This window comes from Neovison vison, chromosome 1 (genome assembly GCF_020171115.1).
Source record: "Neovison vison isolate M4711 chromosome 1, ASM_NN_V1, whole genome shotgun sequence".
Taxonomy (NCBI): Eukaryota; Metazoa; Chordata; class Mammalia; order Carnivora; family Mustelidae; genus Neogale; species Neogale vison.
The window spans coordinates 146,698,797-146,718,842 of NC_058091.1; the positions used below are offsets into that span (position 1 = coordinate 146,698,797).

Sequence of the window (20,046 nt, forward strand, 5' to 3'; positions counted from 1 at the left end):
TATTGGACATTCGGTCTCAATTAAACAATCTTTTAAACCCCACTGAACACCAGCAGTTGTTAGGTCATCTTCTTAATGCTGCAAATTTGTAAGAATTTTTAAAAACAACCAAAACACAAGTCCCGTTATAGAACATCAGGCTTTGTGAAAGCAAAATACTTGGCGGGGGAGGGGGGGCCAAGGGAGTCTTTTCCAAATTTCCTGAAAACACACCCTGACGAAGGCTACCTACGCCATCCACCTGGGGCTGACTCTTTTTTAAGTTCCTTACTTTTTCTGTGGCACTTTTTCTCAAAGCACAACACAATGAAATCATGGTGCCCCACAATCTGAGAATGGGGTGGTCTGGGTCTCTTTAGGGACAATGGTGGCACAGGGGCATCTGGGTGGCTCAGTCAAGTGAGCATTTGAGGCTCTGGTCACGATCTCAGAGTCGTGGGATGGAGCCCTGTGGCAGGTTCCACACTCAGTGCAGAGTCTGCTTGGGATTCTCCCTCTCCCTCTGCCCCTCCCCCTGCTCTCACGTGTGTGCTATAAAGAAATTAAAAAAAAAAAAAAAGAAAGAAAAGGTGGCACACCAGAGGCCTTCCCCATAACCATCGCCAACATCACCATTATCATTAGCATATTACCCGCTTATCAGAAAGGCTTCCATCAGCAATGTGCCAGAAAAGCCTCAGTCTCCAGACTCATTTCATATTTTATTAGGTAATTTTCTTCAAACAGATCTCATTTTAGGATTCATTAAATTAGATCGAAACAGCCTTGCTAGATGGGAGGAGGAAAAGTAAAAATACATTTTCACATATTATTGAATTGCCTGAAATAAAGACTCCTGCTCCCCTTTTTAAACACACATCTCCTCGGAAGTTTCCTTGGAGACACAGCTATGGATACAGACATGAGTGAGTTACAGTTGACGGTTAAGTCTCACGGATTATTTTAGACTTCCCTTCTTCTTATGAAAGGTTAAAAACCTTTAACACTTTTTTGTCAATAAGACAAGTGCTCTGTCCCAATGGTCCACCTAAAGATCATTATTAAGTGATGGTGAGGGACCTTTCAATTGGTTCAACTCCTAAAATGATAGGCAAGCATGAAAAAAAAAAGTTCCTATGAAGAGGGAAACCATGGCAACAGGCAGCTCAACTTTTCAACGTAACAAAGATCATTAGCTCATGCCTCTACTCCTTCGGCACACTTTTCGGAACCCAGTTAACTATACTGACTCCAACATCTCTCATTAGGACAAGAGAAGGACCAGTGAGTGAAGAGAGATCATCCTCTCTTAAGAGTAGGTCTCACGTTCGAGGCTTTGGCATCCCAGAACTGAGCTCTCATCTCGAATCTGCCACTTATGGGGTTGTGAAGTTTTGGCTGAAGTTTTTGTAACATCAGCCTAGTTTCTAGTTTGTAAAATAATGTATTGTGAGGATTAAATAAGATAAAGTGAATATAAATGTTTATAGTGCCATTCAGTGGCCTCACGGCACTTCACTAACTGGGAGTGACAATGAACATTAGGAATACTGTCATCTTTCCACGTCCTATTCCCAAGTCAAGGACTAGGGTGTGAGGATGCATGCGTAAGTAGTAGACTTAGATAGCCAAAAACTGGGAACGATCTGAAAGCCCATGGAACAGGGAAATGGAGAACGCAAATGAAACTTAGTGAAATGATAGAACAGCAGTTAAAAGGCAAAAGAAGTTTCACAGGTAACAACATGAACGAACCTCAAAAGGTTAACATTGAATGAAAAATGCAAGTTTTGGAAAAAATAAACATGGTATGGTGCCACTGATGTAAATTCTAAGCCACACAAAATAACACTATCTATTGTTCAGGAATCCATGTATATCGGAACATAGGAACTAAACAGGTAGGTACAAACTCGTAACAGAGATGCCTTTGAGAAGAGAGAGAATGTCGGTACTGGTCGAAGGAGGCTACCACTTTACCAGGGACGTTTTGTATTACTTAAGATTCAACCAATGTTTACTGAGCACCTACTGCATACCAGGCACTCTTGAGAAGGGGGATGGTACAGCTCAGTCACAGCAGGTGGTACCCATGTCAGGTTACTGGGCTGCTGGTAACACTAAGTTCATTAGGTGGCGACCTCCCAACCAACCATTATAAGGGTACCTTGGTAATTAATAATTACTCCTTCGGTAAATAACAGTAAGTCTCTGTGGACTTTTGTTGCATGGGGATGACCCCATTTTCAAACAACCATCGACAACCCCTAACTGGATGAATGGCTACAAGGGGAACTACAAAACTGGAGTCCTTGCCACTTCTCTCGTCATTCCCACATTTATTAGGTGCCGATCCCCTGCAAAGATTATTCCTTTTAAAGGTCCTCTGTAACCTCCTCTTTTTTACTTTCTTAGTATTGCTATGGGCTCATGGCAATGAGTCATCCTATCATAAACTATTACTGTCTTTATTCTTTTCGGTGCTCAGAATGACCGGGTGAAAGCCATTTCAATCTGGATTTTGTAGCCTTTGAAATGGTCCCATTTGACGTGGAGCCCATCCTTGCTTTTTGATACAAGATATCCTAGGCTTACCTTCCGCTTTTCTGTGCACTTTTAGAATAGATCTGGGTAATTCCTGGTTAATGAATTAGGTTACAAAAATTAAATACTTCCTACCAGATTTTCAGCTGAGTCAATGCTCAAGGGGAACCAAAGATCAGTCATTCTTAATTGATTTATACTCTCAACAGCAAACCAAGTAAGAGTCTCACATGTGTGGTTTAAAAAGCAATTTCTAAATAAATAAAATAAATAAATCAAATTAACTATTTTAAAGTAAAGTCATTTCTACGCATTTCCATTTTTAAAATGTTGAGCTGGTGTAGACCTCCAAGAAAAAAACAAGAGATGCCTAATCCTTTCTGTGCCGACTGGTTAGATAGGAGCAGGTTTTAAACTTTCCAGAGAGTAGGGCTATGTAAGGCACAACTCTGGGAGAAGTACAATAAATCTGGGGACAGAAATCTCTGTCCTAATGCATAGATTTCATGAGGTGCTATTTCCCACCGAACACATCATTACCTCCAGCTCTCCACATCACCCTATTAACCTCCATATCCAGAGTCCCAGAGCATATGGAATTAGATGGCATCGCGGTGTTAAATGTGTTGAAGGAGTAGCCCTGACGAGAGCCTATCATGAAATCACAGGACTAACAATGTGTATGTTAACTTGATTTGCTTTCGTACTCTCCAGATCCGCACATTTTTTTGTTGTTGTTGTTTGTTGCAAGAAAATTAAAAACCTTTCTCTTCCCACCTCTGTCATGTTTTCTTCAGGAAAACAGTTAATGGCTCACTTTTTGTTCGTTCTCACTCATCTTGCAACTGATGCCAAAGTGAAGTGTTACACTTGTGTGTTTTCTTTAAAAAGTACCTATAAGTTAATGCTCTTTCTTAAGGGCTGTGCAGAGAATGAAAGGGCTCGGTTCCGACTGCAAGCAGGCATCTGGAGGGCCCAGGTTAGTGCCGCCAGGCTCAGCAGCACATGCTTGCGGACACGAGAACCAGGAACGCACCCCTTTTAGCACTGCTATAAAAAAGACCAGGACTTCACTGCCGTATTAAGCGCAATGTTATTCTGACAGTCATAAAAAGTTGAGTAAGATTTTAACTTTTTTAATTGCAAAAGAAAGAATGAGTAAATAATGAGGGAAAACATTTGAGAGAAGTATTTTAGGCTCTGCTAGATCTTTGGAAAATCCACATAAAAATGGAAGGCAGGAATGAGGCGGCCAGGAGATTTAAAAACTCGCCTTCAGAATGGACATCATGGCTCAGTGACATCAAGAGGAATAATCAAAATTAGCCTAAAATGCTTAATATAACACATTTTTTTCTTTTTAAAATAATTTTGGCCTTTACAGGCAGGATTTTTGAGCGTAGGAGAGGGATGTGACCTGCCTTCTGTGTTAACAGGCTCTGAGCACCAGTGACCAACATCTCCAGCCCCCCCCTTTATAAAAGATTTTATTTATTTATTTGACAGAGAGATCACAAGTAGGCAGAGAGGCAGGCAGCGAGGGAGGGGGAAGCAAGCTCCCTGCTGAGCAGAGAGCCCGATGTGGGACTCGATCCCAGGACCCTGAGATCATGACCTGAGCCGAAGGCAGAGGCTTAACCCACTGACCCACCCAGGTGCCCCTTAATGTAACACATTTACTCTGTCCGTAGGATATCAGCTCTATAAAGATGACAAAAAATAATCATTAATACCACCACCACCATCAAAAACCAGATTAAATCCTTTAACAAAATGGGGCGCCTGGGTGCTGAGTTGGTCAAGCATCTGACTCTTGATCTCAGGGTCACGAGTTGTTCAAGTCCTGCATGGGGCGCCACAATGGGCGTGAAGCCTACTTAAAAAAAGCTTTAAATCCTACAACGATTTATTCTACTGGTTTAAAAAAACTTGAGTCCAGTAAACCCCAGTGGTGCTAAGTGAAAAGAACAGATGGTGACTGACGGGCCTGATGCCATGGGATTCTGGCTGGAGAGCTGCAGCAGCCAATCAGCAAGCAGGAGATCTCGTTCTCGCTGGATCTCCTGGATCTCCAAGGAGTCTTAGAACTCCTTATCCTAAATCTCCAACCTCAAACAGATCTCGGGGTAATGATGGCTTACCACCCAAACTCTATAAAAAACAGATCTGGCTCAGAAACCAAGGTCTTTGTCCTTTTCGGTTCAACTCCATTTGACTGACATCCCTTCGGAATGGACTCTCCAGGGAGACTCTCGAAAGAGAACGGATTCTCAAGACGCCTCTCTCCAGCTGCGGATCCGTTCGTTTGCATGTTATTTGCTCACAACCTTCCATCATCATCATCAACACTGTCCGCTTCATCTATGAGGAAATGTGCCAAATGCAAGGCAATACTGTTTGCCACCAGTGATTTTTCACTGGCTTTGGTTGCATTTTGAAGTGAGTTAACTATTTGCAACCCAAGCTACAGGGAACAGTGAGATAATCGGTCTATTGAAGTCACTTCCTTCGTGCCACTCTGTGGCGTACTGTAACCCAAGAGGCCTGGCTATCTTGAAAGCACATGGGTACAGTCTCTACCTGTCATCCTGACCTAATATTAACCATACAGCAAGCCCTACATGAATGCCCTTCATTGACATTCTGCAGCCTTTAAGATTTCAGTATCAAACACCTGCATACCGAAGGTCAACAGAGTCAGTGACCTGGGAAGTCGAGGCACAACTAGAAGCATTTCTGTGGTTTCACGATGCCCAAGATAGAGGATGCTCTGGAGCAGTTTTTAGGAAAAGACCACTTTGGCCGTGCTGACTTGGGTATGGCTTTGGGGGATTTAAACTGAGGACCTGCTCAAGGGCGGAGGTCGATGTGAAGCTGCTTCCAGAGGAAAATCCTGGGTTGGTTGCCGGCACCCACCCTATAGCAGAGCTCTGGTTGGGCCGTCCTCTGTCTGAGGAAGAAAATAGTCTCATGGCTCAATCTGGATAATCAGATGTTGGGTGTGAAGCTGGCTGCGTGACTTCTGGAGGCTAACGCTTCACCCCTTCCCAGCAAGCAGAACAGAGCTCCATGCAGGCATAGTGGGGCACGGTTTATGCTTATGTTTACTTGTTTATGGTTTTTTTTTTTTTAACTCCTCTTAACTCTGTTCACTCACTGTTTACCTTTCAATTTCTATTTTATTAATTACTAAATGTGCCACCTAAAGTAGCTTCTCTCAAGGAAAGCAGGACATGTATAACTCCAAGAAGCAACTCTGTGAATAAGGTCACACAATCTAAACTAAAATATATCAAAGAAATGCAGTTACATCTGGAGCACGGAAATAATTTGTTTCTGGTCTAGTTTCCAAATGTGGGTTTCGGTCTGGAAGTCAGCAGGATTTTCAGAATACACATCAAGGGCCAAAGCTAAAAATTATTTACTTTATATTTTGATTTTGTTAAGGAATAGGCTAGGGGCACCTGGGTGACTCAGTTGGTTAAGCGTCTGTCTGCCTTTGGCTCAGGACACGATCCCGGGGTCCTGTGATGGAGCCTGCTTCTCCCTTTCACTGCACGTGCTCCCTTTCCTCCTATCTCAAACAAATGAATAAAATTAAAAAAAAAAAAAAAGAAAAAAGGAATAGGCTTGTGATCGATGTTTGACCACAGCCCTGGTGGCTGGGAAATCAAATACCAAATTCTAGCAGTGTTGGCAGTTTCCTCAGAAGCAAGTCTGGAGAAACCAAGAATTTGGAGAGGCCAGCTTTGCTCTGAATTTCCACATGGAGCTCAAGAAGGAAGATGACCTCACCCAACCCCAATGGGTATCCCATCCCTCAACTACAACTGGGACTATGAGAGGTTGACATCGAATCACGACAGCCATCGAATGCAGCCCGCTGCTACTCAGATGGTCCCCGGCACCGAGCGGAGCTCTGCACCCAGGCTCCCCCCAATCCACCTGCAGCTTAGATCCTGCTTCCTGTCATTCCCACGTTATTCCAGCCCGCTCGTTCCCTCCACAGCAAGCCTCTACTTTCAAAAGATGTTTGGCTAAACCCCCAACTCCAACAGGCAAGAAGGAAAGCCAGGAAACCGACTGAACATGGGGCAAGGAGCATGGCCCGATTTGCCCGGAATGAATCCAGACTGGCCACCTATGTTCTCTGATCGGGCAGCTCGCAGAGGCAGAGAGCCCCCTGTCCCAGGTCTCTCTGCTGCTCGTTCCCAGCACCTCCAACACAAGTTAGAACGCTCCCAGTCCACTGACAGGAAGAGTCAAACCGCGTAAGGACAGAACGGCCTGCAGTCATGCAGACCAGCCCACGGAGCTCCCAGTGCAAAACCCTTGCGCATGGGCTCTTTCTCACCCAACCTTTGCTGCCCGTGACCCAGGCCAGCCTGAAGGCCAGAGATCAGCAGAGAGGGCATGGGCTTGGGAGCAGCGCCCAGCTCTGGTTGTCCCTTAACTAGTGATGCGTGCCGGGACAGGTGTTTGAGTATCTCTGACCTCTGGGAGTCCTGTCTGAAAAATGCGCTAAAAGCTCCCACACATGGCTGCTGCGACAAAGTCACACAGGGCCGGTAGTGGGATGGGGCTCTCCTTTTTTCTTATCCAACTTATTGAGAGTTGAGATCATGGAGGACATAACCTATAATCCCATTCTTCGAACCTCATAGTTTTTTTTTTTTTTTTTTTTAAAGATTTTATTTATTTGACAGAGAGAAATCACAAGTAGACGGAGAGGCAGGCAGAGAGAAAGAGAGGGAAGCAGGCTCCCTGCTGAGCAGAGAGCCTGATGCGGGATTTGATCCCAGGACCCTGAGATCATGACCTGAGCTAAAGGCAGCAGCCCAACCCACTGAGTCACCCAGGTGCCCCAGAACTGCATAGTTTTAAAGATAACCTTTTCATACAAGGAATTATTTCTAGAGTCTGCAGAGAAATCTTTTACTGACACTGGATGGTATCGACTACAGAAATCAGAAAGACCTAAGTCCTGTGCTCTTAAGGAGAATAGACTCTCATAGGGAAGCAGAACCAAGCAATAACCATAATGCAAAGCCAAGTCACTGAACAGGATTCACTGAGCAATTATTATGTACCGAGCAGTGGGCACGGGACCATGGGAGATGCGGTCAACAGCATAACCGGGTCCCTGCCCTCCAGGAGCTGAGAGTCCAGTGTGGGGAGGTGGACAAAACATCCCTCCAAGAGTAAGTTAGTTCATTTTCCGTGATGATCAGTGCTAAGAAGACGAAGGATGATAATATGGTGGCAGACTGGAGGGCTTCCTTGCCCAGGAGGGTCAAGGAAAACAACTGAGAAAGAGGCAGTTGGGTTGAGACCTGCAGGGTGGGAAGAAGCGGCTTTGGGAAGATCCGGGTGTGGGGGGTGTGTTCCAGTGGAACAGCCCATGAGATGGGAGCCATGGCAAGCTCTGGAGAAAAGCAGTCAGCCACCATGGCTGGAGGGAAGTGAACAAAGGAGAGAGCAGAAAAAGGTGGAGACAGAGAGGCGGACCATGAGGAAAGCACATTTATTCTGTGTGCAATGGGAAGCTGTTGGATGGTCTGACACCTGGGAAGGTTCCCAGGCGGCTGGGTAGGGACTGACAGGTCACAGACAGGCAGGAGCATGGGCTGCTGGTATGTGTCATCCAGGGTGACAAGGCTGAGGGACAGAGCGGGACAGGGCACTCTGGGAAAGGGAGCAGCTAAGCCTGCTGGGCAAAGCTGGCGTCACAGGTGGGGACCGGGCGTGCCTGGGGGGTGTCCGTGGCTCTGGTGTGGACACACTAAGTATGACATGTCTGCTGGACATCGAACTGAGACGTGAGCGGAGCAGTGGAAGATACAAGCACAGCTCAGGGTAAACTGGGGTAAATGTCGCGAACACAGAAAGACGACACAGTCGGGAAGGCAGTGATCACCACGGGGGAGTGTGTCTACACCGAGGTTGCACGTGCTCACCACCCGCTCACACCCAGCTGCTGAGCCCAGGCACACCCGCCATCCCAACGGGACAACTCGGCCAGGGCCTGGCAGGCACCCCCACTCGACATGTCCACCACCGTCCGTTTCTGGCAAGACCTGCCATTCTCCCGGAGGCCTCGTATGCACGGACTCCTTGCTCCTGAAACAGTATATGCCTGAGCTAGCCCTTCCTGCGTCTACAGGACTGGGGCGTGGCCTCCAGCCTCTTCGCTGCCCTCCACCCTTCACCCCTGCCCACAGCCTAATGCTACGACAGTTGCTGAATCTGCGACGTTCTCGCCTTGCTCTGAACCTTCGTGTGCCCTGCTCTCGGCCACGCTTACTTACTCATTCTCCTGCCAACCGACTTCTCTTTCCAGTGCCTTCTCTCAACGTCCCAACAGTTACCGAGCGCCCACTATGTGCCAGGCGTGATGCTCAGAACCTTCCTCCAGGAAGCCTTCCTTGACCACACCCCTCCCCCACGCTGGGCTGGGCAACGTACCTTCTAGAACAGCACTCACACCCCACATCCAACACTTCACCGTATCTAAGGTGGTCCTTAATGAGGCGCCACGACAGAATGCAGATGCACACCTCAGGAAAAGCAACCGTACAGAGGCCCAAAACAGCAGGAGGAAAGGGGCGAGTCTGTTTAGGGTACCATGTCCTCCCCCTGGTCTGGATCTCTGCTCAGGCCCCGCTGTGCCATGAGGAAGAGTAGGTCAGGGCGAGGAGCTGGGCCCATCTAGTGCCGGGGTCAAGCTGAACCCCATCGGGGAAAGTGAGCTTCTGGTGACTACGGTTTCTCAGACGTCTTTGATGGTGACCAATCCTTTTTACTTAACTTTTTAGGTTTTACTTATTTATTTTTAGGACTTTCTGCAGCCAACATGAGGCACCATCCAACCCCGAGATAAGGAGTTGCGTGTGTTTCTGACGGAGCTGGCCGGGTGCCCCCAACATTGTGACCCACCGTATATATGTGGAATGTATTTTCCATAACGACCGGACGCCTGCGTGCATGGACATGTTGTTGAAACAAACATTTGGTGTCATCTGGTACTTTATATTCGTAATACTTTATGTTGCATTTCAGAGGAGTATTTTTTTTTAAGTCCTGGTCAAAACCATGACATTCACTTGATGAGGCACTTGGGGGTTGAGACAGGGGGTTGAAAGACACATTCTTTTCTAATTCTAATTCAAGCCTTTCCGGATGACCTCATTTCGGTGGCAGACGCCCATCTCTCCACACCCAAGCAAATGCGTGTGCGGGCTTTACACCAATGCCAGTTCCGTGATGTCCAGAGTGAGCTGCGCCATGTCTTCGGCACGGCACACTTGGTGGGGATATACCGGTTCCCTCACCTTCCACTTCCAGCTAGAAGCTGAGAATGTCGTTCAAGATGAACAATAAGCATCTACTGGATGGAGAAATGGCCTGCCAGTCTGTATTTTTAGTTCAGGAAGTCTTTGATAGCTCAAAACTACCTAAGGCTTCGACAAGAAATACTCCTGCCTCCTCCCTGGGTGCCCCGGCCAGCAGCCATCTTTGTCCAGCTTTTTTCTCTCCCCTGTTCCCGGGTAAGTGAGCCGCCTTGAAGGACTGCTCACCCTCACCCTCTTCGTGAGATGAACAGACGACACATACACACACTTACTATCTAAAGGTACTGTTTTCTACGATTTGAATATTGTTTAATTCAGAAATTAAAGAGGACATTTAGTCTTTGGTTTCCACTGGCAAGCAGTGATAATCTGGAGCTTTCTGACGGAAGAGAGAGGTTGTTGAAGCAAATGTGTGTACTCTGCAAATATGAGTTTTCTAAGGGCTGCAAAGTGGGACTGATTTTAGAGAAATCATCTGATGTTGGTTCTATTGCACTATCCCCAGGAGTACTGAATCTGTGATTGCTTGTGACGGACTTAACTAGTTAGGACTTAAAAAAAAAACACGTCCAGTTTAAGGGAAATATAAGTATACTCTGTGTCCTCAACACACACACACCCCTCTAAACAATGGAATGTTTTTTGTTCATTTGTTTCATCAATGCACAGGCTATTAGGGTCATTCGTGTAATTTAACTCACAAAAGAAACCAAAATTATCTTTTACAATTATCATTACATGTCGGAATTGAGCTCGGAAGAATCATCACATCCTCTGCAAGTCAGGTAACGGACTTGGATGCTGGTTTTGGAATGCCCTGACCCCACAACTAGTGTATGTTCTAAGTCATTTTATGGGGGGAAGGATTTAGTAAGTCCTCCCCGTGTTCCTCCTCAGGAGTTTGGTTCATACTGGGAGCAGTGCAGCCGTTCCGTCACAGGCCAGGAAAACGTACAGGGATGACTGTAGAAATGGGATGTCACAGGGATTTCCCATGAGGTCTCCTTTGTCCCTTGGGGGCTCCTGAGGGTGGTCACTGTTGTGTGTTAGGCTTTCTAAAAAAGGTTTTGGGGGCAGATCTCTAGGGAGCTCCCTGGAATAAGGCCTCTGCAAACAGTATTGGTGTCAGTCAAAAATTAAAAGATTAAGGTAACTATCAGTTGTCAGGGAATGGGGACCTCTCTGGGGACTTGTGGGTGCCACTGGCATTTCCACAAAGGACTGCCATAGAAATCACTAGAAACTTCGAGGAACATTCAACACCCATTCTAGCTGCACTATACAGACTGTACTATAGTTGTGAAAATTTATAGTTGGAAATCAAGAGGTTTTCATAGGTTGCTTTGAAACCCCATGTTTCTTGTGCTCTCTTTCTCAAATAAATAAAATCTTTAAAAAAAGCTTAAAAATTATATATTAAAATTCAACGCTGAATTTGTTAAGGGAAAATAATTGTTATTTTGTCATTGAAATAAAGATTCATAAGATGTACTTGATAATAATTCAAGCCTTTTAAAATTCTTTTCCTAGGAAACAGCAGTAAGGAGATGAACGGCTTCTCTGCATGAATATCTTTTGATTTCAAATGGGTATGATGCTCATTAAAATAATTGAAAGTATTACATACAATTAGTGAGCTAGTTATGCTACGAAGCAGACCCTGGCTCTTCACCCACTTGGCACACGATCCTAAACCCCGAGCTTCTGGGATTTTTTTAAAGGTGGTAAACTATATATAGCGATAAATTAAATACTGAGAAGTAACTCATCAGTAGAATGTGAACCGCATCCCTTGATACTCCAAAGGCCAATGACAAAGTGAAGTTCAAAGAGACAGCTGGGAATACTGATCTCCTAAGAGCACCTGCTCGCAGGGAAAGAACAGATGGTCTGCGGACAGTCAAGCAGCGAAGGAAATACGCGTCTCAGCGTGACACAGAAGGCATGGGTGCCGAGATTATAAGCATTGAGCAAGTTAATTAATCATTATCGGCAACAGAATAACACATGGAAAGGCAAGGAATGGTCCAGGTAAACCTGAAGTGGGTAGATTCATTTTGAACAACAGAGTGTGTCAGATTTTTGACACAGCGGTTTCCAGTCATGTGTCAAACTTGCAGGCTTACATTAGGGTTATTGGGCACACGCCCTTCACTTGTGTTCCTGGTTACGTAGCAATTTAGTCTGGAATTAGTAAGCAGATAGGTTACACAAAGCAATGCAAGTCTAATTAAATCTAATGGAAGCTTTAATTCTGGAAGTAAGAAATCTACCATATAGGACAGCCATATACTGGTTGAACATGTAGACTACGGTACCGAACTCCCCGCCTTTGTTCAAGGTCACTTGAACAAGTTACTTAGCTTTTCTATGCCTCAGTTTCCCCATTTGGTAGACACAAGAAATTAATGAGATCTATCATTCTAGGTGGTTGAAAGGAGTGAATTGGTTCCTCTTTAAACAGAGCTAAGAACAGTGCCTATCACATTACAGGGACTACACCCAAGTGTTAAATAAACGAACAAGAGGACTTCTGATTTTCTGTCTGGAGTGAATTGACATCAGAATCTCTGGGGCAGAGATTGGACACAGGCTGCAAAAAATCTGCAGCTTATTCTAATAGTTCGTGTTCTTTCTGCCCCTCCATGACGCCATCACTTGGACTGGATAACTTCTTTGCTTCTTTCTAGCTAAAAGAAAAAAAGATAATTATTTGACTGAAGGCAGTTTTGTAACTGCCTTTTTACTTAAAGAAAACTGCCTTTTCCTTCAACAATTCCGAAATTAAGGCTGATGAGAAGGTCTTGGGCGTCAAACCACTCACTCATCAGTCACCCTAACTTCTGCCCTCACTTACACAGTAAGTTTAAGAATTCAGTCATATAGGTTGTTTCCGTTTCCAAAAAGGCAACCACTGAACTTAACCAATATAAATTTCTACCTCTCATTTATGGTGCTAACCCTTCCTTAGGTGTGATTATAGTGTGGTTCCTTACAGAGACATAAGGACCGAAATGGGATTGACTTTTGGACCAGGGAGAAATGGAAGAAACAAGATGATAAGATTATCTAGGGGTAGGGAAAAAAGAGCCGCCCAGATTGCCTACTAAGTTTGTTAAAGAAATGTTCGAAAATAGATTTAGCAGATGTCATGAACATCACAGGCAAAAAAAAATGCCAGGATCCTGAGTCTATAAGTAGAATCTCTAAGGAGAAGGTTGGAGGAGTCCAAGTTACTTTGGAATGCCCTAGGGATAGTGTCACGGGCTCTGGGCTACCAACCAACATTTCAGGGAAGAGCAAAGTTACATCCCCACGCTTGCCAGGGCTCTGCTTTGTGGGGGGCACAAGTCCTGCCCAGTGGGGCTTCACGATTCCACGTGGGAAAGCTTGTCTGCAGGCACGGATGCACTTGGCCTTCTGGGAGTCTTCCACACAGCAGTTAACCTTGTGTCCTAGCTTCCTGGATCACTTAAGCCAGAAATGTTGCCAAGGAACAGGCACAGCCTCATTTAGAAAACCAAAACAAATTCAATGTCTCTGCCTTGAAAAGCTGTTCTTCAAACTCTTTTAAAATGGTCCCACGTGAGGACCACAGCATGAATCTGGTGATAGACGTCAATGAGAAACACAAATGACTTGTCACTCTGATCACGAAAGGCAGAGGTGGGGGGCGGGGGTAGTTTTAAAAGGTGAGACGAATCCTCTCTCCCTTTCAAATTCGCTCTGAATTTGTGCCACTGGCTTAGGGTAAGAAGCCCAGAGCCCAGAAAATTGATTTTCTTTAGGCAACAGAGCCCTGCCCTCGGGGGAGCTGTCGTGGCGTGTAATGTGCTGTCTGCGGGTGGCTGAGGACGACGGCGGGCGGAGGGTATCGAGAACATCCTCGCAGTCCAAACACACTCACACACACACACACTGTAGACGCACGGACGTTCCTGCTCATTAAACTGACAGCAAACTCAGCTCGGCTTTCTGCTACTTCACAAGTCATTAGCCTCATTCAAACAATGATTAAAGCATTCGCTGGAACAGACCACAGCAATTCTCATGACTTAAAAATTCTGCCCATGTATTTGGGTTTCTGTAGAGAGCTCCGTCCTGTGTTTCTCAGGTCACCCCCCTCAACGCCTTCCTCTCCCTGCTCCGCCCCACAATGCTAGAGGTGTTCATGTCAGGAGTGACAATCGGGGCCAGGAAAGGACCACCCTTCTAACCTGGGCCACCGTCAGAGCGTGGTTCTGAGAGACCTTGGTCTAGTCCTGCTTCCTCTGTGCCACAGCGACAGGAACATTCTTACAAAACGGAAGCCACTCTGAGCTGGGCATTCCTGAAGCGTGGTTTTGCCCTCTGGTCCTCCATTTTAAAATATAAACCAAATGCATCTGCATTTTTAAAAAAGGTACAGACTTCTAGCTGTCTGATAAATAAGTCTGAGGGATATAATGTACACCCCTGTAAGTAGAGTTAGTACCCTACTGCCTACTGGAAATCATACTGCCAAGAGGAGATCATAAAAGTTACCACCAGGAACAAAAAGTCTGTAACTATGTGTACAGACGTTAATTTACTGTGGTCATCCTTTTACAATATATACATATATCAAGTCATTGTCATACACCTCAAAGTAAAACAATGTTGGGATGTCTGGCAGGCTCCATCAATAGAGCCTGAAACTCCCGATCGCAGGGGTTGTGAGTTTGAGACTCACATTAGGTGCAGAGTTTACTTTAAAAACAAATAAGAAAAGGGGAGCCTGGGTGGCTTAGTTGGTTAAGCGTGGACTCTTGATTTTGTCTCAGGGTCCTGGGATGGAGCCCTGTGATCCACACTGGGCGGGGAGCCTGCTTAAGATTCTCTTTCTCTCTGCCCCTTCCCCCGCTCATGTGTACTCTTTCCCTAATAAAGAAATCTTTAAGAAAATAAAAATTAAAAATAAAACTTAAGAGTATTATATGTTGATTGCATCTTAATAAAAAAATAAATTTAGGGGCACCTGGGTGGCTCAGTGGGTTGAGCCTCTGCCTCCGGCTCAGGTCATGATCTCAGGGTCCTGGGATCGAGCCCCACATGGGGCTCTCTGCTCAGCAGGGAGCCTGCTTCCTCCTCTCTCTCTGCCTGCCTCTCTGCCTGCTTGTGATCTCTGTCTGTCAAATAAATAAAATCTTAAATAAATAAATAGATAAATTTAAAGAAATTATTCCTCTCCTCTCACTCCACCCACCTTAAGAACAACCACCTTTTTCTTTCCCATGACAAAACCAAAGAAAATCAAACGAAAACAAAGTTGACACAATGAAACACCATCCTTACAGTAGCTAAGTCAGTCTTTCTTAGGCAACACACTCTCATTCTAAACCACACAACTTACACAAATGCAACAAAATACATCTTACTAGCTCACGTTTTCTTTATTCCTTCCCAGCTCACACATGACTGAATAATTCTGGCAGGAAATGTGACATACAGAGTTAATTTTGAATTTTTAATTCATATTTATTTTCTATAACATACTTATTTTCTTTTAGGGTTAGCCTAAGACCTTCCAGAAATAGTCACCCTATGTTAACTTCCATTGCCTCAAGATGCAAATGAGGTATAAAAAAAATACTAAAGCTATATTTTATAATATACTAGACAAGTTATTAAAAAACTTGAGAATTCCCAGATATAGACCAAATACACTTGTAAGTTTACAGAGTTATATAGCAAATTATTTGTCATCTTTCGCTATACTAGAATGGTCTTTGAAATCTAGGACTGTATTTTTGGCTTTCTTTTTTTTTTTTTTTAAAGATTTTATTTATTTGACAGAAAGAGATCACAGGTAGACAGAGAGGAAGGGAAGCAGGCTCCCTGCTGAGCAGAGAGCCTGATGCGGGGCTCGATCCTACGACCTTGGGATCAAGACCTGAGCTGAAGGCAGAGGCTTTAACCCACTGAGCCACCTAGGCACCCCTGTATTTTTAGCTTTCTTTGTAAGCTTCCTTGTATATATATGATAGGGTTTTATCTGGAGGGTTCTCAATTATTTTATTCACAGACTTTAACAGATAACAATGGCTTATAAATACGGAACTACTCAAAGCATGATCTTTTCTTCTGGACTAGAAAAATAACAGCAGGCACATCAAGTCCTTGGTTTTAAAAGTTGAAAATAAGTATCATTCCTCACAATGGCTTAATCTAAAAATTACTAGAATTATTAGCTGATGTAGAAACATTTGGGCAAAAAAGTGGCCGAGATACTGTCTCAGCGGCACCTCTCAGATTATGAGGAATTCCTAAAAACATGAATTATTTTAGTGAAACATAAAAATATTGAGAGGCACATACAACTGTTTTTAATGGTAAAGTAAGAAGTTAACTATACTACTAATACAAAATTCTAAAATAATGAAATAGGAAGTAAAATTATCCTCAGAGGGAAAAAAAAAAACAAACGTATCAACACGCTGAACACTCCAGGTACGTGGCCAGATGGATACACAATGTGAAATCCAGAAAATGATTTAGGAATCAAGGCCTACTGCTGGGTGAGCCCTTGATGTACATTCCATCCTCTAAAGCACAGGAAGCCAAGGGAACTAACCGGAAATGCAAATTTAAGGCGATACCCCAAAACTGGGTAAATTAAAAACAGAAAAAAGCACCAGAGGGGAGAAAAATGATAGGACCAAGACAGAAAATGCCATCCTACATATTTCGTGTGTGTGGGGAAAGTCCTCCCCACCTTTTTAATGGGTTAATTGCAAATATTTTGTCACAAATGACCTTCAGAAGTTAAATAATCCATTTCTCCTAAGGAAGTTAGGAATTCTTTCCCACTGCAGCCACAGGCACAGATCCAGGTTTTATACTCACTGAAACTTCCAGAACTTTTCCTTGGGAAGGGGGTATGGGGATACTTTTTAAGAAACAACAACAAAAAAATCCCCCCAAAAAATGAGCAAAGGAAAAAAAGAGAGAGAGACAAACCAAGGAAGACAAACCAAGACCAACCAACCTATTCTCTTCACTCCAGAGAACACACTGAGGGTCACCAGAGGGGAGGGGATGGGGGACGGGGACATGGGGGCAGGGATGAAGTAGGACGCCTGTCGTGCTGAGCGCTGGGTGATGTAGGGAAGTGGTGAATCACTGTATCGTACACCCGAAACTAATATTATGCTGTATGTTAATTACACCGGAATACAGAATAGAATAAGATGAAACAAAGTGAAGTTTTATGAACTTATGAATCCAAAATAAGGTACAAGCCTTTAGCGGGGACCTGATGCTTCAGCTTCATTAACTGTCTCTGTAAGCAACACGTTTCTGAAAGAAGGCTCTCTGGCGGGGAGTTCTGTCTGGGTCTGGTTTGTGATGGTGAGCGCTTTAAAAAAGAACAACAAACTGCAGCAAAGCCCTGTGGCGATGGGGTGATGGCATCACCTGAGGACGCGTCTTACCATACAAGTATCCAGATCTTCCAAACGCTCCATCTCCGTGAGCTCCTCCTCCGTGACCACCGAGCGCTTTGCCGGCTTCTCCTCGGCCAGCTCAAGCTCGAAGGTCTCTGGCTGAGCGAGGGTCTTGCCGCGTCTGCTGAAATGGTCGGCCTGGGAGAGTGGAGGAGAGCCAGCAGCAGAGGCAAGGGAAGAGTGTGTTAGCCGAGCCCTGGGGGACCCTTCCACAAGGGGGCGCGGCGAGGGACTCTATCTGCCTGCGGCCAATGACGACGCTTAATGCATTCGCCCTAAAATGACTTACCTCTTCGCACCTTTGGAGGGTGGATTGTCTTAGGCCAGAAATTTAAAAACCTCCTTTAGTAAAAGACAAGAAAACTTGGTCTAAAAGAAAATAAGGAGTGTTCTTTTTATTAATTTTATTTTACAGTTCCTCTGAAAGAACTTCTTTCTCCATCTAGTGCACTAAAAGTATCTAATTAGGGGAAATAAGATGATTCCAACCTTTCCTGTTTTTAAAGGGCTGAAAGGAAGGAAATCGCTAACAAAATTGCAACTGCGGCCGGCTTTCATTGTTTTCAGGTAGTGAATACTGTATCTGATAGGATTTATTCATTCCCACTGTTAGGCTTTAGGTAAACCTAAAAACATTAACGATAAGAGGTAGAATAAACGGGGCTGACATTAATAAACTCGCGTGGCGGGCTGACTCATCGCCAGGAACTTTGATTTAATTCTTCGGAAACGACGAGAACCAGTTGACAATACCGTGAACCCCTGGCTACGCTTCTAAACAAAGTGGGGAATATATCAGCATCACTGGAATGTCTTTGAAAACAAAATTTCAGTTTTTAGATACTATTCCTCTCACACAGCAGTTAACCTCTCCTCTTACAATCCAAATCAGAATACTAAAGTTCAATACATCAGTGCTCCCACACAATTTTTTAAATTGTTAAAAAAAATTTTTTTTTAAAGTATACTTTTTGAGTAAATTCTTCAAAGAAAGATAAATGCAAAAAAAGTGAACAATTCAGCCGTCCAGTGTGGTGCCTGTGGGCAGACATGTTGAGTCAATATCAAGGGGGAATTCTGAGGGAACCCTGAAGCTGTGGGTTATCGAGCAAGTTCCCATAAAGGATGTTCCATTGATTTTGTTTCTGCTTATTTAAAAAAAGGAAAAGTCTGACTTGGGAGCTCTAAACACTAACACAGCTCTTTCCTGTGTCGTAAATGAGAAGCTAGTGCTTCTTAAAACCTCTAGGGTGATGAACCAGTTTTTAATATCTCCGGTCTGCCATACGCCGACATATCAGTAAAATACAATAAACGTGAAACTTTGGAGAAATAACATGTGTTTGCATTTGTGGTCATCTCCGACTGTTCTAGAAACTTCTCCGTGTTTCCTCTTGGTTGCTGACCTGACCTTGTTGGGGACGGGTGCCGGGTGGAGTAGGCCAGCTCTAGCTCCTCCCAGGCAGGAGACGCCTGTCCTACCTTTTCAGTTTTAGAGGACGGCCTACGTATTTTTCTGAAATAGTCATGATGTCTGCCTCACGGAGAAGAAGTGGTTATGTTTTTCTCATTGTGGGGTTCGCTGGTGTCACCAACAACTCAATGCCATAAACCCCAGCCATCTCCAGCCTGCACAGTTAACTTGAAGTCTTTCTCTGGGGAAAATGACAAGACTTGCTTGAGAGATCTGTACCCACATCGCACTGCTAAAATGTTTGCGACATGAGACAGAAGGAGTAATAAAACCTCCATTGGTGCCTCAGGGGACTTCCTGAAGCTGAAAACACATGACATTTCTGATATATTTTATATATGCAGTGATATTGGAAGTCTTGTACCTTGATAAAGCCAATCTCTAGACGAAAGAAATTTCTTTCTTTACCTCAGTTATATCCAAGAGGCCTGGCTGGGCACGCAGCCACTAATCCCTAGAATGTGTCCACTTACTCTGGCCTTTCTTTGGACTCCACATATCTCCTTCCCCTCACCCCACGTTTTCAGGAATAGTCCATTCTCCGATGTGAGTCAGAGAGCAACAAAATATGCATACAAAAGTTAAATGACCTAAAATATCTTAATTTTAGATCTCAGTCTCAGTAGTATTTCTTAGCAAAACTTTGATCTGCGTTATAAATGCACAACAAAATTTCTCAATACCATCACTTTTCCGTGCCCTTCTATTCCCTCTGGAGAGATTCTAACATGTTCTAGAATCGTCTGGAAGCAATGTCAGAGAGGAAAAGGATTGTGGCCCAGAAAGCTGCAGAGGAGTAAGATGTGGGAAAGAAGCTGCCTCCCCAACTCGGAGGCTGCCCGCCGTCACAGCGGGCCCCAGCCGGAAGTCCCACTCCGGATGGGCACAGCACTTACCAGTTTGTGATGGCAGCGTGACAGCGCATCCAGGATTTCGTCCACAATCCGATCAGACAGGAAGGAGGCCACTGTCAGCTTGACCTCACTACGTGAAAGGCAAAAGGACACAGTAGCATTTCAAAATTTGTGCAAAGAAAAACCATCACCCACCCCTGATGCTATGTCGAGAAGGTCAACTGTGATTCTGCTTCTGTCTCTGAAAACGGAATATCGAACATTTGCACAGGGCTAAGGATTTCCAAAGATGAGCCTTAAACACCGCCATAAACACACAGGTAACAGACCTGCTTGGCCAATTTCAACCTGTCTCTGTGATCTCAAAACTCAAGATGTAG

At 44.5% G+C, this 20,046-nt stretch overlaps 1 protein-coding gene across 7 annotated transcripts in view; it reads right to left on the bottom strand.

Moving 5' to 3' along the window:
- Positions 1 to 20,046, bottom strand: part of CARMIL1 (capping protein regulator and myosin 1 linker 1) — a 299,080-nt gene that overhangs the window by 39,567 nt on the left and 239,467 nt on the right. For all 7 annotated transcript variants that reach the window (XM_044260141.1, XM_044260134.1, XM_044260128.1 and 4 more), the window contains 2 exons: positions 19,709 to 19,796; positions 17,327 to 17,476 (listed from right to left, as the gene is read on the bottom strand). In XM_044260141.1, coding sequence (XP_044116076.1) covers positions 17,327 to 17,476; positions 19,709 to 19,796 — 238 coding nt within the window. The remainder of the gene's footprint in view (positions 1 to 17,326; positions 17,477 to 19,708; positions 19,797 to 20,046) is intronic.